The 15,867-nt window shown below is 41.8% G+C and overlaps 1 protein-coding gene across 1 annotated transcript in view; it reads left to right on the top strand.

The window, feature by feature from the left end:
* LOC114409373 (mitochondrial intermediate peptidase, mitochondrial) overlaps positions 1–15,867 on the top strand; it is a 52,003-nt gene that overhangs the window by 9,872 nt on the left and 26,264 nt on the right. The window contains exons 5-6 of the mRNA XM_028372805.1: positions 4,340–4,478; positions 4,581–4,635. Of these exons, the coding sequence (XP_028228606.1) occupies positions 4,340–4,478; positions 4,581–4,635 (194 nt within the window). The remainder of the gene's footprint in view (positions 1–4,339; positions 4,479–4,580; positions 4,636–15,867) is intronic.

Here is a 15,867-nt window from a genome sequence, read left to right as displayed (position 1 = left end):
CACACCATTTACTTTGTTGAAGAAATAGGGCCCGATACCCTCACATGCAACTGCAAAACACGCCACCTCGATGGGTCGTCGGACAAGATAGAGTCTGAAGACAACGATACTGGCAACCCCCTCGGCGCGGCGAACAACGACCATGCACCCTCCGACAACATTTGGAACATCACTGATGAAGGGGACGAAGCAGGAGACAACGGGCATCTGCTGTTACCCAGTGGAACTTCCTATGACCCACTGGGCAATAACTTCGGTAGGAGGCCTGACAACATAGTTGTCGAGGTTGGTGCGATCGATATGGAAGCCGGAAAAGGGAAAGCGCCAGTAACGCAAGACACCTTGGGCTCAGGCTTGGTTTACACAAACAAAGAAAAAGAAAAGAGAGAGCACACACCCGACAATGTAGCGCACACCCGACAATGTAGCGCCAATCTCTGTTGACAACTCTCATATTCTACAGGTGGCAGAATATCACTGGAATATGGCAAAACAAATGGGAATTTCATGTGTAAATGAGTACCAAAGCTTCATAGACATCATCACAGACATGGAAATCAGGGATAGAAAGGAGGCAGAAAAGCTGGGAAATAGAAATGTGTCCCGTGAACATCTTCACATATAATGTTAGAGGGCTAGGGAGGGGGATCAAATGGACTGCCATTAGGAGGTTAGTGAAGAAACACAAGGTTGATCTACTATGCCTTCCGGAGACAAAGAAGCAGCAAATAGACACCAAAATGTGCCAATCCTTATGGGGAGATAATGATGTAACCTGGGAGTTACAGCCTGCCATAAATACGACGGGTGGTTTGCTATGCCTGTGGAGTGAAGAAAGCTTTAATGTGGAAAGAAGGGTCAGTGGCCGGGGGTTTATACTGTTGGAAGGGGTTTGGAGAAAAGAAGCCCAGAAGGTGTTTATAGTCAACATATATGCCCCTTGTGATTCCCACAATAAGAGAATATTATGGGAATCCCTAAAACAGATCAAGGATCAGAACCCGAGGAGCCTATGGTGCATGTTGGGAGATTTTAATAGTGTAAGGAATGCATCTGAAAGGGTGGGAATATCTCAGAGAGGGGTGGATGATACGCCCATCAATGATTTCAACGAATGGTTAGATGATGTTGAAGTTATTGAGCCACCATGCATAGGGAGTAAATATACCTGGTTCAGACCCAACGGGACAGCCATAAGCAAATTAGACAGAGCCAGCCAGAATGACTCTCTAAATGGCCAGCCAGCTCGTAGTTTATCCTACAAAGAAATTTCTCGGATCATTGCCTTGTGCTCTTCAAATCCAAAAACTCTGATTGGGGGGCCAAACCATTCAGAGTATTGGACTGTTGGCTCAAAGAGAAGTCATTTGAGATGATGGTCAAGGAAAGTTGGACAAATTCACAACAAAGAGGCTGGGGTGGCTATGTACTTAAAGAGAAAATCAAACGCCTGAAGGAAAGAATGAAGCTGTGGAATAAGGAGCAGTTTGGAGACACACTCATCAACATGCAAAAAATAGAGGCTGAGTTAAATAAACTAGAAAATGACACAGCAGACTGACAGTTGACTTCCCAAGAAAGCATGAAGAGGAAGAGGTTGCAGCAGGACCTGTGGACAGCAGCCTAGACACATGAATCATTAATGAGACAAAAGGCAAGATCTAGATGGATCAAAGAAGGCGATCGTAATTCCCGTTACTTCCACATGCTGATCAACTCACACCGCAGAACCAACACACTCAATGGAGTGCTCATTAATGGCTCCTGGGTAGAGGAACCAAACAGGGTGAAAGAAGAAATTCGACGGTTTTTTCAGCAAAGATACCAAGAACCACTACAGACTAGACCAACTCTAAATGGTGTCACCTTTAACAGCATTGGGCAACATGCAAACCAAATGTTGGTGGATACCTTCACTGAGGAAGAAATAAGGAGAGGGGTATGGGATTGTGGTAGTGAAAAGAGCCCAGGCCCGGATGGGCTCAATTTCAAGTTCATCAAGCACTTCTGACAGATCATGAAACCTGATATCCTGCGCTTCCTATGTGAATTTCATGCTCACGGCAGCTTTTCAAGAGGAGGCAATGCCTCATTCATCGCTCTGATTCCTAAGGTGCATGACCCCCAAGACTTGAACAGCTTTAGACCTATTTCGCTCATAGGATGTGTCTACAAGATAGTGGCTAAGGTGCTAGCAAACAGACTAAAAAGGATCATGCCAATAATTATTGATGAAAGACAATCTGCCTTAATAGCTGGAAGACACTTGCTACATAGTGCAGCAATTGCTATTGAAGTGGTGGAAGAAGCAAGGAAGGCTAAAGAGCCATGCCTAATATTTAAAGTTGACTTCGAAAGGGCTTATGACTCAGTATCGTGGAATTTCCTCTCTTATATTCTAAGGAGAATGGGATTCTGCGACAAATGGATTCATTGGATGGAAGGCTGCCTTAAATCAGCCTTTGTATCGGTGTTGGTAAATGGCAGTCCCACACCTGAATTTGCCCCACAAAAAGGACTCAGACAAGGTGACCCATTGGCACCCCTCTTATTCAACATAGCTATGGAGGCCCTAACTGGACTCATGAGGGAAGCAATTAAAAAGAAGTTGTTCACTGAATTTCTGGTGGGGATTAGCATCCTACAATATGCTGACGATACCATATTTTTTGGGGAGGCTACTATGCAGAATGTTAAGACAATCAAATCCATTCTAAGAGCCTTTGAACTTGCTTCTGGACTTAAAATAAATTATGCAAAGTGCTGTTTTGGGACAGTGGGACAGACACAACAGTAGACAATGCAGCCTGCCAAGTATTTGAATTGATCCCCGCTAAAGTGGCGGCTAAGCTGACTCAAATTTAGAGAAGGTTCCTATGGGGTGGAGGGCTGGACCAAAAGAAAATTGCGTGGGTTAAATGGGAAACCATTTGCCTACCAAAAGAAAAGGGTGGCTTGGGCATAAAAGACATCACAACATTCAACAGAGCATTGTTGGGGAAATGGAGATGGAATATTATGCAGCAAAGTTCAGATCTTTGGGCTAGAATATTGGACTCAAAATATGGAGGGTGGCGGTCTCTAGCTGAAGGCTGACGAGCAAGCAATGGATCCTTATGGTGGCAGGATTTAATGGAGGTCACACATGAACACCAGCTGAATAAAATACTCCAACAAGAAACAGTTTGGAAGGTGGGGTGTGGAGACAAAGCCAGATTTTGGGAGGACACATGGGTTGGCGATGGGGAGGCATTAATGACGAAATACCCAAGGCTCTATCAAATATCCAGCCAGCAACACCAAACTGTTCAACAAATGGGAAGACATACAGACACGGCTTGGGAATGGAATTTTCAATGGAGAAGGCCTTTATTTGATTGTGAAATTGATGCGGCTAGCAGTTTTTTGGAAGAGACAGCAAGGATTCATATCCATCCACACTCAGTAGATTGCTGGAAATGGAGAGCAGAACCTAATGGACAATACACCACAAGGAGTGCATACCATTTGATGCAAGGAGAAGCAACAGAGGAAAATAGTGATGGCGTGTTTACGGAGATATGGAAACTACAAATACCAGCAAAGCAGCCATCTTTGCATGGAGATTAGTTAAAGACAGACTACCAACCAAGCTTAATCTAAGAAGAAGACAAATACAGCTAAATGACCATTTGTGCCCCTTCTGCAGGAATAAGGAGGAGGATGCTTCTCATTTATTCTTCAACTGCCCAAAAACACAACCCTTGTGGTGGGAATCCCTCTCTTGGATTAACACACTGGGAGCAATGCCAGCCAATCCGAGGCAGCACTTTATACAACATCCAAATGGCTTACATGGGAAAAAACAATACAGCAGATGGAAAGTTTGGTGGGTTGCCTTGAATTTCACAATATGGCAACACAGAAATCGGCTTATCTTCTCGAATGAACCATTCAATGGCTGCAAGTTGATGGAGGAAGCAATGTTTTTAGTATGGTTTTGGTTCAGACAGCTGGAGTAAGGATTCACAGCGCATTATAATTACTGGTCTAGCAATCTACCGGCAGCTTTCTGCAATTAGGATAGATGGGTTGCTTTGACTAATGTAACAATGTACCTAGCTTAGATCCTAACTGTGGACCAAATATCATATCTGTCTATTATTTGTACTTTTAGTACCTCTGGTACTTCTCCCCATATATATATAAATATTACTTTTGCTGATCAAAAAAAAAAAAAATCTTCATTTAAGTGCTATAAGTAAGATGCAGACATTATATTAACACATGATAAAGCTCATTTTACAAAGAGATCTAACCCCAGCACCTGCACTTGGTATTTTATCTTTTTTCTGTACAGTATCTGAACACAAATCATGATCTATATGATGCGGTGAAGAAAGCTGAGCAAGAATGTCATATGCTTTCTGAGGAAGCTCAAAGGGGAGTTAGAAACTTACGCGCCGACTTTGAAAGGGGTGGAATTCATCTTTGCCCTGGTAATAATATTACTCTTAATTCCATGTTATACTTTCAAATAAAGTTGTAGGAGCTTTCTCTCTTTAAAATGTTTCTTATGTGATGCACTTTTTTTTTTGCAGAGAAATTAGATCGAGTGAACAAGCTAAATATTGAAATTTCTCAGCTATGCAGAGAGTATGTTTATAACTGAGTTATGCATGGGTTGCAGTGACACTTTTGCATGTTATGAAAAATGATTAATTTTTTTATCTATTGGAAGCAGTTTGTTCCCCAAACATAAGTTTATATTTCTACTGTTTTCCCCTTCTTTTTTCGTATTTGTTGGTAAACTGGTACCATGTAAAGAGAGCAGGTCCTTAACTGCTACTAATGACAGAGCAATCACAACATTGAAAATTTTGTTATCCAAAACTTCAATATCATGAAGTCACATTAACAAATTTGCTAGACATTGAAATTTCTCAATTGTGTAGAGTAATTGTATGATTTATAAGCAATGCAGCCAGCCATGAAGCCTTTTCTCACTGTGGATTGTGGGGTTGGCGTTATGGATTAGTTGATGCTATTTGGCAATATCTAAAACCTACTATTTAGATAAAGAGCAAGGCCTTTCCAATGGTTCCTCCAATTGTCTCTTTGGCCTCACAGGTTATGCTTGAATCTGTGTGACAATTCTTTAGGCCTCCTTATCACTTTATAAGATGGATCCAAGATGCCTATACTCATAGAGCATCACTAGCCTTCTTGCTTTGTAGTAGAACATTTACTTGTAGAGTGTTGCAAACACTTATTCATAGAGCATCACTGGCCTTCTTGCTTTGCAGTAGAACATTTACTTGTAGAGTGTCGCAAACACGTACTCATAGAGCATCACTGGCCTTCTTGCTTTGTAGCAGAATTTTCTTTTAAGTGATTTTGCAATCACGAATTATGCTTGCATTTGTGTGACATTGCTTTCAGTCTCCCTATCACTTTGTTAGATGGATCTAAGACGCCTATACTTTGCAACTTGTTATGTGATATGGATCTTAATTTTTACCTTTATAACATAACATTACTCACTTGTGTCCTACTGAATGTGCATTTATTACTCTGCCCCACTCATGTAAGTATAAGTTCAATGGTGTGTGGTCTGCATTTATTACCTTTAGTAGCATTTGGTACTCACAATGGTGTGTGTAGAGACAAGATTTCATAAAATCTAATATGGTATCAATTGTTTGAGCCATTTTTCCTGAGCAAACAGCAACATCCTTTTCTCCTCCTACTGGAACATTACCAGCGCACTTCCCTGGTCCATCTCTCCTTCACCCTATTTTTATAGCTTATGGCTTCCTATCAACTAGATAATGTTTAATTTCAATAGAAACATCAACAACTTTTAAAAAATAGGACCCATTCACTTGCAGCATGCAGTTAGTTAAAGGCCTTTTTTTGGATATATGAAACTTTGCTAACTCATTTTGCCTTCCAAGTTGATTTAATTGGTTTAAGCAAGCTCTGAATATGTGTTTTTTCATGTTGAAGAGAGTTGTCCTCAAAGCATTGTATCCAGGAAGGAGAAAACCACTAAGATTATGATTTGTAGCAAACAAATAAGAATTAGCATAATAAGGATTTCTTGCAATGTTAAAAGACAATTAAGAAGGATAAAACATTCTAGCAATGAGGACTTTAAGATGATCTCTATCTTGTAGATAAAATGCTCTCTCTAAAAGTCCACTTCTCCATTTTAATGAAGAGTTCTCATGTGTTTTCTCAGTAAGCAATGGGATATGCTTACGTTTCACTCTTTTTCAGTTAATTAACTGATTTCAATTCATCCAAATACTCTTCATTTACATTTGAATATACAGAAATTTCAGTTTCATAAAAACTCAACAAATGAGCTTTCACTATAGAGTAATAACTTCTAAAACTTTTTGACAGAAGTTACAAGACCAGCTTGTGTTTCCTGCACCTTCTGATCCATTTCCTAAAATGGTAACACATCCCCACAAAGGAGCATGATCACTTTATTTGATCATTTATCCTCTTTGGGCTACTGTTAGCACATGTGATGAAAGATCAAAAGGTGGAGAAAACGAGAGTTCGTATTGTAACTCCTATCAATTTTTTTTTAGAAATTATTAACTCTAGAGTAAAATCTCATTTCTTGAGAATTTATATATGTTGTTAATGGCGGATGGCGGTTCATGGCGGAAAGTCAAAAATCCGCCATAAAAATATGGCGGATGGCGTAGCGGAAAATGGCGGATGTCATGGCGGACAAAAAAAAAAACATATATATAAACTCATTGAAATTGAAAAAAACAAAGGATTGCATTCAAATAAACTAAAAAAGTTTCATGAGTTCATACAATAATCAAGTACCAACACCAAATAAACTCATTAAAGAGTTCAAAATAAGAAAATGATAAAAACATAATGCAAAGTGCAAAGTTCAAATCGAAGAGAGAGATATGTCTAGAGAGAGAAACACTGGGTGGGAGAGAGTTAGGAGTAGAAGGGAGAGGAAAACGAGTGGCCGTGAGAATCTGAGAGAGGGTCCCGGTCTGACACTCGCTGGAGAAGGTACTGGCCAACGACAAGGTTACATACGGAGAAACTGGCGGGATCAGAAAGATATTCAATCTTTCTACTTCACCCGTTTCCCCGATGAAGCAAACATGGAGGAGTTGTGGCGCTATTTCAAACAGTTTGGCGCGATGAGGGAAATTTTCATTTCAGCAAGGAGAAACAAGTTGGGGAAGAAATATGGCTTTGTCAGATTCAGCGGAGTGGAAGACAAGCACGAACTAGAAAGGAAACTCGACAACTCCCTTTTTGGCAGGCTCAAGATGCATGTTAATATCCCTAAGTTTGCAAGAGTACAAGCTGGAAAGACACGCTCAGCAGCTCAACAACGACAGCCAGCTGAGTTCATTGGAAAGGAGTCAACCCATGGAAGACACCCCGGAACGTATCTGAAGAGAGGCTCGTATGCGCAGGCAGTGACAAGGAATATACCCAGAGCACAAATGCAGAGGACAACAAATCGTAATGATCAAAACAGCTATCGATCATGTTCGTCGGTGCAATTAGAACTATCACCCACAGCACAAAACTGGCTTAGAGAGGCATGGGTGGGGAGGCTAAGAAATTTGGCTTCGTTCGATAGGATTGAAGATGATCTCCCTTGGGATATCGGAGCCAACATATCGCCAAAATACATTGGGGATGATATGGTCCTTCTCCTCGGGTTCACTGAGGACGCAGCAAAGCGACTGATGGACGATGAAACCGAAGAAGGAGAATCACCTTTTTACTCATTGGAGAAGTGGCATCCGCGGTTGCGGACGGGGTACAGGCTGACCTGGGTTACTTGCTGGGGGATACCGCTAGTGGTGTGGGACACCACCCAGATGAGAAAGATAGTGGCTGCCATCGGAGAACTCGTGGACGTCGATGACGATGTCGACGAGCTTAGGAAGCTGGACAGGGCTCGCATTTTAATCAAAACCTCATGGATGCCGCCAATAGCACACACGGTCAACGTGCATGTCCAAGGAGAGGTTTACAAAGTCCACATAACGGAGGAGACCGCAATCCACCACGACACATGTCGGTGCCGGCGAACGCTGTATCAAAGCTCCTCAGAAGAAATTTTTTCCGACGACAGTGAAGTTGAGTTGCCGAGGGTCACGCTGAAGCTGAACGAGGAGAAGTCTGAAACGCAGATCGCGTATGGGACACCAACCAACGGACCTGAGCTAGCGTTCGGCCTAACCACCACGCTGGAAAGGGCGTCACCGTTAGGGAAAACAGACCAAACGCGTGCGCTATTAACCGGTGGACCGTCAACAACAAAATATACAGAGGATAATGAAGTTATCCAGCGGATAATGGTGCCAACCCAGACTCACGACAGTGACACTACCCAGCCAGCTAGCATCGGGAACGCAGACACTTGTGGCGGCACGGTCACACAGAAAGACACCTGCATCATGGATGGAAAAGGGGATGGGCAGGATCACTTTATCATCAGTCATGGGGTTAATTCAAAAATGATGCATGAAAGAGGAAACCATGAGGAGGAGAGAGCTGTTGAGTTGTCGGGAAGGCAGATCCTAAATACCCATCAGTCACGTGACTGTGGGGAGGAATATGTAAGTGGGCCTGGCTTTGCTGCTCACACCCCCGTGGTAACAAATACTCAGCATACTGGCAGCCCAAATAAAAGTTGTGTAGGCCCAATGAGTACATGCAGAGTTTTCTCGAGAAGAAGGTGGCGCAAAAAGCAAGAGGAACATATACCCATTGCTTGTTCAAACCCCCACAAAGTTACGGAAACATTTAATTATAGCCCACTCCAACAATATCAGGACTCCACTGACAATCAACCCAATAACCATGGACAAACAAAACTGCTGGATGATAAATTACCCACAAAACAGACCGAGGAGGCAGAAAGCATATGGAAAATGGCACAAGCCCTTGGTGTCACTGGCGGGCCAATGGATATCAACTTCGTGGAGAAAATAGCGGACATGGAAGCAAGAGATACCAAACAGGCAGAACGGCTGGGAGTAAGAAGCAAGACCCCATGAAGATTATCACTTATAACGTTAGGGGGTTAGGGAGGGGGGTCAAGTGGCCAGCGATTAGAAGGATGGCTACTAAACAAAACATAGATATGCTGTGTATTCAGGAAACTAAAAAGGAGTTCTTTGACAAACCTATGTGCCAAGCTTTGTGGGGGGATGCGGACGTCAAATGGGAATCTCAACCAGCAATTAATGCAGCTGGTGGAATTGTGTGCATATGGAGTGACAAAACCTTTTCTCTAGAAAGTAAGGTCAGCGGAAATGGATTTATAATGTTAACAGGGAAGTGGATTAAGGAAGCACAATCTGTTCACATCATCAACATTTACTCCCCTTGTGATTCTCAAAACAAGCGGGTGTTATGGGACAAGATTAAGCAGCTGAAAAGCTCAAACACAGGAAGTTTATGGTGCATATTGGGTGACTTCAACACTATCAGAACACCAGAAGAACGAGTGGGGGTCAATCAAAGGGGAATGGGGGATAGCAATATGAGGGAGTTTAATGAATGGCTTGATGAGCTAGAGCTGGAGGAAGCGCCATGGGTGGGGAAAAAGTTCACCTGGTATAGACCGAATGGGTCTGCAAGGAGTAAACTAGACAAGTTCTTTGTATCACCAGAATGGCTTGCTAAATGGCCGGGAACCACTCAATATACATTGGATCGAAACTTCTCAGACCACTGTCCAATTTTGCTCTCATCCAAGAGTGTAGATTGGGGTCCTAAACCGTTTCGAATCCTTGATTGTTGGCTATTGGACAAATCATTTCAGAAGATTGTACAGGAAAGCTGGACCTCCTATCAGCAAAGAGGTTGGGGAGGGTATGTGCTAAAGGAAAAGATTAAAAGGTTAAAGGAGTGGATAAAAGCATGGAATAATGAGCAGTTTGGTGATACTCTCAAGAAATACAAGAAGATTGAGGAACAATTAAACAAATTAGAAGCGACCATAGCAGACAGACAATTGTCCTCCCAAGAGATGTTGCTCAGGAAACAGCTCCAGGAAGATTTGTGGGTAGCGGCTCAATCACATGAGTCCCTACTAAGACAGAAGGCAAGGTCTAAATGGATAAGCGAGGGTGATTGCAATTCTCGATATTTTCACCTACTGATGAATGTGAGCCGCAGGAGGAATTGCTTATCAGGGATGATGACTGATGGATCTTGGAATGAGGAACCATCGAGAGTTAAAGAGGCGGTCAGATGCCACTTCATGCAACAATTCAAAGAATCTGACCATCATAGACCCCGACCGGACGGTATTACTTTCCGCACCTTGGACAGCCACCAAAACGAACTGTTAGTGCAGCGATTTCATGAGGATGAGGTTAGGACAGCTGTATGGAGCTGTGGGAGTGAAAAGAGCCCGGGCCCTGATGGACTTAATTTCAAATTCATCAAGCAATTTTGGCACATCTTTAAACCCGACGTGCTTCGGTTCCTGGATGAGTTCTATGTTAACGGAATCTTTCCAAGGGGTTGTAATGCTTCTTTCATAACCCTTATCCCTAAGGTGGCGGATCCACAATTGCTCAAGGAATACAGGCCTATTTCACTAATAGGTTGTATTTACAAGATCGTGGCTAAGATCCTGGCTAATAGATTGAAGCAGGTCATGCATCTCATCATAGATGAAAGGCAATCCGCATTTATAGAGGGAAGACATATGCTTCATAGTGTGCTGATAGCAAATGAGGTGGTCGAAGAAGCCCGAAGGAGTCAAAAGCCATGCCTGGTATTCAAGGTTGATTATGAGAAGGCCTACGATTCAGTTTCATGGGATTTTTTGATCTACATGTTGAGGAGGATGGGTTTTTGTTCAAAATGGATACAGTGGATTGAAGGGTGTCTAAAATCCGCATCTATCTCGGTCTTGGTAAATGGGAGTCCCTCACCTGAGTTCCTCCCTCAGAAAGGACTTAGGCAAGGGGACCCATTAGCACCTCTACTTTTTAATATTGTAGCTGAGGCATTAAATGGGCTGATGTCACAAGCAACGGGGAAAAACCTATTTCGGGGATTCCTAGTGGGCTTGGACAAGGTGGAAATCAGCATTCTTCAGTATGCGGACGACACAATTTTCTTCGGAGAGGCATCTATGGAGAATGTTAGAGTTATCAAGGCGATTTTGAGAACCTTTGAACTCATCTCAGGTCTCAAAATTAATTTTGCAAAGAGTAGCTTTGGGGCTTTTGGCAGGCCGGAAGAGTGGAAGTCCGAGGCAGCACATTACCTAAACTGTAGTTTGTTGGCTGTCCCTTTTATGTACCTGGGTATTCCTATTGGAGCGAATCCAAGAAAGTGTCAGACATGGGACCCTCTTATCAGTAAATGTGAGAAAAAACTATCGAAATGGAGGCAAAGACACCTATCATTCGGGGGGAGAGTGACTCTCATACAATCTGTCTTAACATCCATTCCTATTTATTTCTTTTCTTTTTTCAGGGTTCCTAAAAAGGTGGTGGACAAGCTGGTGCGTTTACAAAGAAGATTCCTGTGGGGTGGAGGTGATGACCAAAACAAGATAGCCTGGATCAAATGGGAGACTGTGTGCCTTCCAAAGGAGAAAGGGGGACTCGGAATCAAGGACATACCAACATTCAACTTGGCACTACTCGCAAAATGGAAGTGGAACTTGTTCCAGCATCAAGGGGAACTGTGGGTCAGGGTGTTAGAGTCCAAGTATGGTGGCTGGAGACAATTGAATGAAGCATCACGAGACAACATCGAGTCCATATGGTGGAGGGACCTAAAGCTGGCTCTCCAACATCCACAACACGGTCACGCATTACAAAGTGCAATTTCATGGAGGGTTGGACGTGGAGACAAGATTAAGTTCTGGGAGGATAATTGGCTGGACAGTGAGGGTTCCCTACTAACCAAGTACCCTAGGCTGTTCATCATATCCTGTCAGCAAGATAAACTTATTCAGCAGATGGGGTTTCAGCAAGATTCAGGATGGGTGTGGGACTTTAGGTGGAGGAGATCGTTGTTCGACAGTGAAATACATATGGCTGTATCATTTCTAGAAGATATTGAAGGAAAGTCAATTCAGCCTCACACAGCAGATCAATGGTTGTGGACAGCAGACCCAACTGGCCATTATTCTGTAAAAAGCGCATACAAAATGATGCTGGCTGAGTCAGCGGAGGAGAGTCATGACAGCACCTTCGAAGAATTATGGAATCTCAAGATCCCATCTAAAGTTTCTGTATTCGCATGGCGGCTTCTCAACAATAGACTCCCGACAAAAGCTAATTTGTAGCGGAGACATATAGAGGTAAATGACAGCAGCTGCCCTTTTTGCAGAAGTACGGATGAGATTGAAGGGCACCTGTTTTTTCATTGCAGCAAGGTCATACCAGTTTGGTGGGCATCATGGTCTTGGGTGAACATGGTAGGGGCCTTCCCAATGAACCCAAAACAGCATTTCCTCCAGCACATTTTTGGCGTGAATCTTGGGATAAGGACCAATAGATGGAAATGGTGGTGGTTAGCCCTGACATGGACTATTTGGCGGCATAGGAACAGAATCATCTTTGCTAATGAAACAATTGACGCTACCAAACTGATGGACGATGCAGTTTTTTTGTTATGGACATGGCTTCGAAACTTGGAGAAGGATTTTGTTACCCATTACAACCACTGGTCTAGTAACATTACAAGTGGTTTTAGTAGGTAGCTCAGGGTGTAATGTTAGACTGTTACTAGAGTTTATTATATTTTATGTACCCAGAAACTGGTTCTATGTTAGACTACATTAAGTCTGCCATGGAACCAAAAATCTGACCCCTATATCTGTACTTTAAAGTACCCCTGATACTTCATTAATATAAATACTTATTTTTGCTGATAAAAAAAAAAATTATGCAAAGTGCAAAGTGAAGGTTGAGGCTCTAATCATCTTCTCCAATCCCCACATAATCATCTTCGTTGTTATCATATGGTAATGGAGCATCTCCCTCTCCCTCTTCCCCATCAGACGCCTCAAAATTGACCATGATTTCTTCTTCTTCAAATTCAACATCAATATTCTCCTCAACATCTAGATCCTCATCATTTTCTTGGACTGCTTTTTGCTTCCTTGATGAAGATCCAACAATCATTGCCTGTTTTTTAGAAGTTTGGGCAGCAGCAACACTTGTTTTTTGCTTTTTCCGCCTAGTATACATCCTACACTCTCCAACCCCCGAAGCCTGATACACAGTTGTCCAATTTAGAGCATCATCATCTTCAAATACCAAATCATTTCCAGCATCATTATCATCATTTTGATCCATCTCTCCCACGAGTCATTCATTGCATACATCAATATCATTAAGAGAAATTGGATCAATTTCATCTCTTGCATTATATCTTTGCTTCAATTGTTGGTTGTATTTGACAAACACCAAATCATGCAACCTCTTGTGCTCAAGCCTATTTCTTTTTTTGGAATGAATCTACAACATAACAAATAAATGTTGATTTCAATCTCAAATATACTCCAAATAAAACTTGATCATCAAAATTAAATAAAATTAAAAAGTATAGTTAGAGTTGTCACAATTACTTGCTCAAAGACACTCCAATTTCTTTCACATCCTGAAGCACTGCAAGTTAAACTCAAAATCTTAATAGCTAGCTTCTGCAAATTTGGAGTTTGTGACCCAAACATTCGCCACCAATATGCTGCAATACCAATTACCAACCAAGAGCATAACTTAGAATTCTGAATTATAAAACTAATACATAAAAAAAATAGTATGATAAAAGTTTCTTACTAGGAGAATGGGTTTTCCTTTGAGCCATTGCAAAGTCGGAACCAAAGTGGTCAGCACCAATCTTGTAAAGATGCAACTCGGTTAGAATTTTCTGTTGCACATCAAATTGTGGAATCAACTTCTTAATGCACTCAAACAAACCATTGGTGACCTCAAAATCAAACTCCAAGTCAGTGTTGTCATAAAAGAACTCTGGATTTAAGAAGTGGGCAGCTGCATGCAATGGCCTATGAAGCTGACAATTCCATCTTTTATCAATGATTGCAAACACATCTTTGTACTTGCTTTCATTGTTGTTGAAAGACTTGATAATTGTTTCTTTTGCCTTGTCCATTGCTTCATAAATATAGTCCATGGCTGGTTTCCTTTCACCATCCACAAGACGAAGCACTTTCACAAGTGGAGCCATGACTTTAAGAGTGTAAACCACACTATTCCAAAAAGAAGGCATGAGCACTACCTTTGCAACTTCTTTTCCCTTAGGCTCCTTAGATAGCTTGTTCAAGGTCCATTCATCAGAAGTAAACATTTTTCTAATATTGACTTTCTCTTTGTGAAGCCTTTCCAAGGTTAGATAAGAAGTGGCAAATCTAGTAATAGCATGTCTCACCAATTCCCTCTTGTTTGTAAAATTTCTCAACAAACTTAAGGTACTAGAATGGGCATAGATAAACCCAACTAGATTGATTGCCCTTCTAATTGTCTTCCTTATCAAGGGAAGCTTCCCAATATCTTCAAGCATCAAATCAATACAATGAGCTGCACAAGGAGTCCAATAAATATGTTTCCTTTTCTCCTCCAACAACTTACCCGCTAAAACATAGTTGCTCCCATTATCGGTTACAACTTGAACAACATTCTCTTCTCCAACTTCCTCCACAATGGCATCAAGCAACTCAAAAAGCTTTTCACCTGTCTTTACAAAATCAGAGCCATCAACAGACTTCAAAAACATGGTACCAGCTTGAGAGTTAATCAAAAAATTAATGATGCATCTTTGTTTCCGATCAGTCCATGCATCGGACATAATAGTACAACCATACTTGACCCATTGCTCCCTATGGCCTTTCATCAAATTTTCAGTATATTCAACTTCCTTCTTCAAGAGTGGAACTCTGATGTCATGATAGCTAGGAATGGGCAAATGTGGCCCATATTGACCAATGGCTGCAACCATGTTCTCAAAGCTTTTCAATTTAATGAGGTTGAATGACAAACCTGCTTGGTACCAAAAGCGAGCAATATGTTGATGCACCTTCAATACTTCATTCTTATCCATTGACTCTCTTATGTTCATTTGCCTCAGCATCTCCATTTTTCTCCGATTGATTGCATTTTCTGGATTCTTACAAAATTTGTCCATTGGTCCTTTTTTAGTCCCACACTTTGTCTTTGCACTTGTAGCAGCATTACAAGAGTCCGCAAACTCATCTTCTTCACTTCCATCACATCCAATCGGTTCACCAAATTCAAAGTCTCTTATATTTGCCATATTACCACTGCCAGAAGTACTGTAAGTGGTCCCACTTTTTTTTGTAGCCATATATTCCTTCAACTCTTCGACTACATTTGGGGGAGTTTTCTTGCAAGCTGCAACGTTGCCCGACTTCCCAATCAGGTGTTGTTTGGCTCGGGTTATTCCTCCCTTAGTGATTTTTCCACAGAAATTACAAACAATGGTGTTTGTATCTCCTTCCACTAGTGAATGACAATATTTCCAGCCTGGGTCTGCCTTATTTTTCCTCGTTGCACTTGCAGTAGCAGCATCGGATGATGGTTCAGCCATTTAAAAGAGGTCTGAACAGGAAAAAAAAATTGTGGTGTCAAATACGAAAAAAAAAAGGACTGTTAACAGTAAAAAGGTTTGTCAAATAGCAAAAGGAAAAAAAAAAGCTGTAGACAGAAAAATGGGGTGTCAAACAGCAAAAAGCCCAAAAAAAATTAAAAAAAAAAAAGCAGACCCGCGTCTTCTTCTTCTTCGTGACTTCGTCTTCTTCCTTCGCGGGTCTTCTTCTTCGTGCGTTGTCGGGGCTCGTCGTCGGAGCTCGTCGCCGCC

Source organism: Glycine soja, chromosome 4 (genome assembly GCF_004193775.1).
Source record: "Glycine soja cultivar W05 chromosome 4, ASM419377v2, whole genome shotgun sequence".
In the NCBI taxonomy this organism is placed as follows: domain Eukaryota; kingdom Viridiplantae; phylum Streptophyta; class Magnoliopsida; order Fabales; family Fabaceae; genus Glycine; species Glycine soja.
This window is presented reverse-complemented; position numbering and strand designations above follow the sequence as displayed.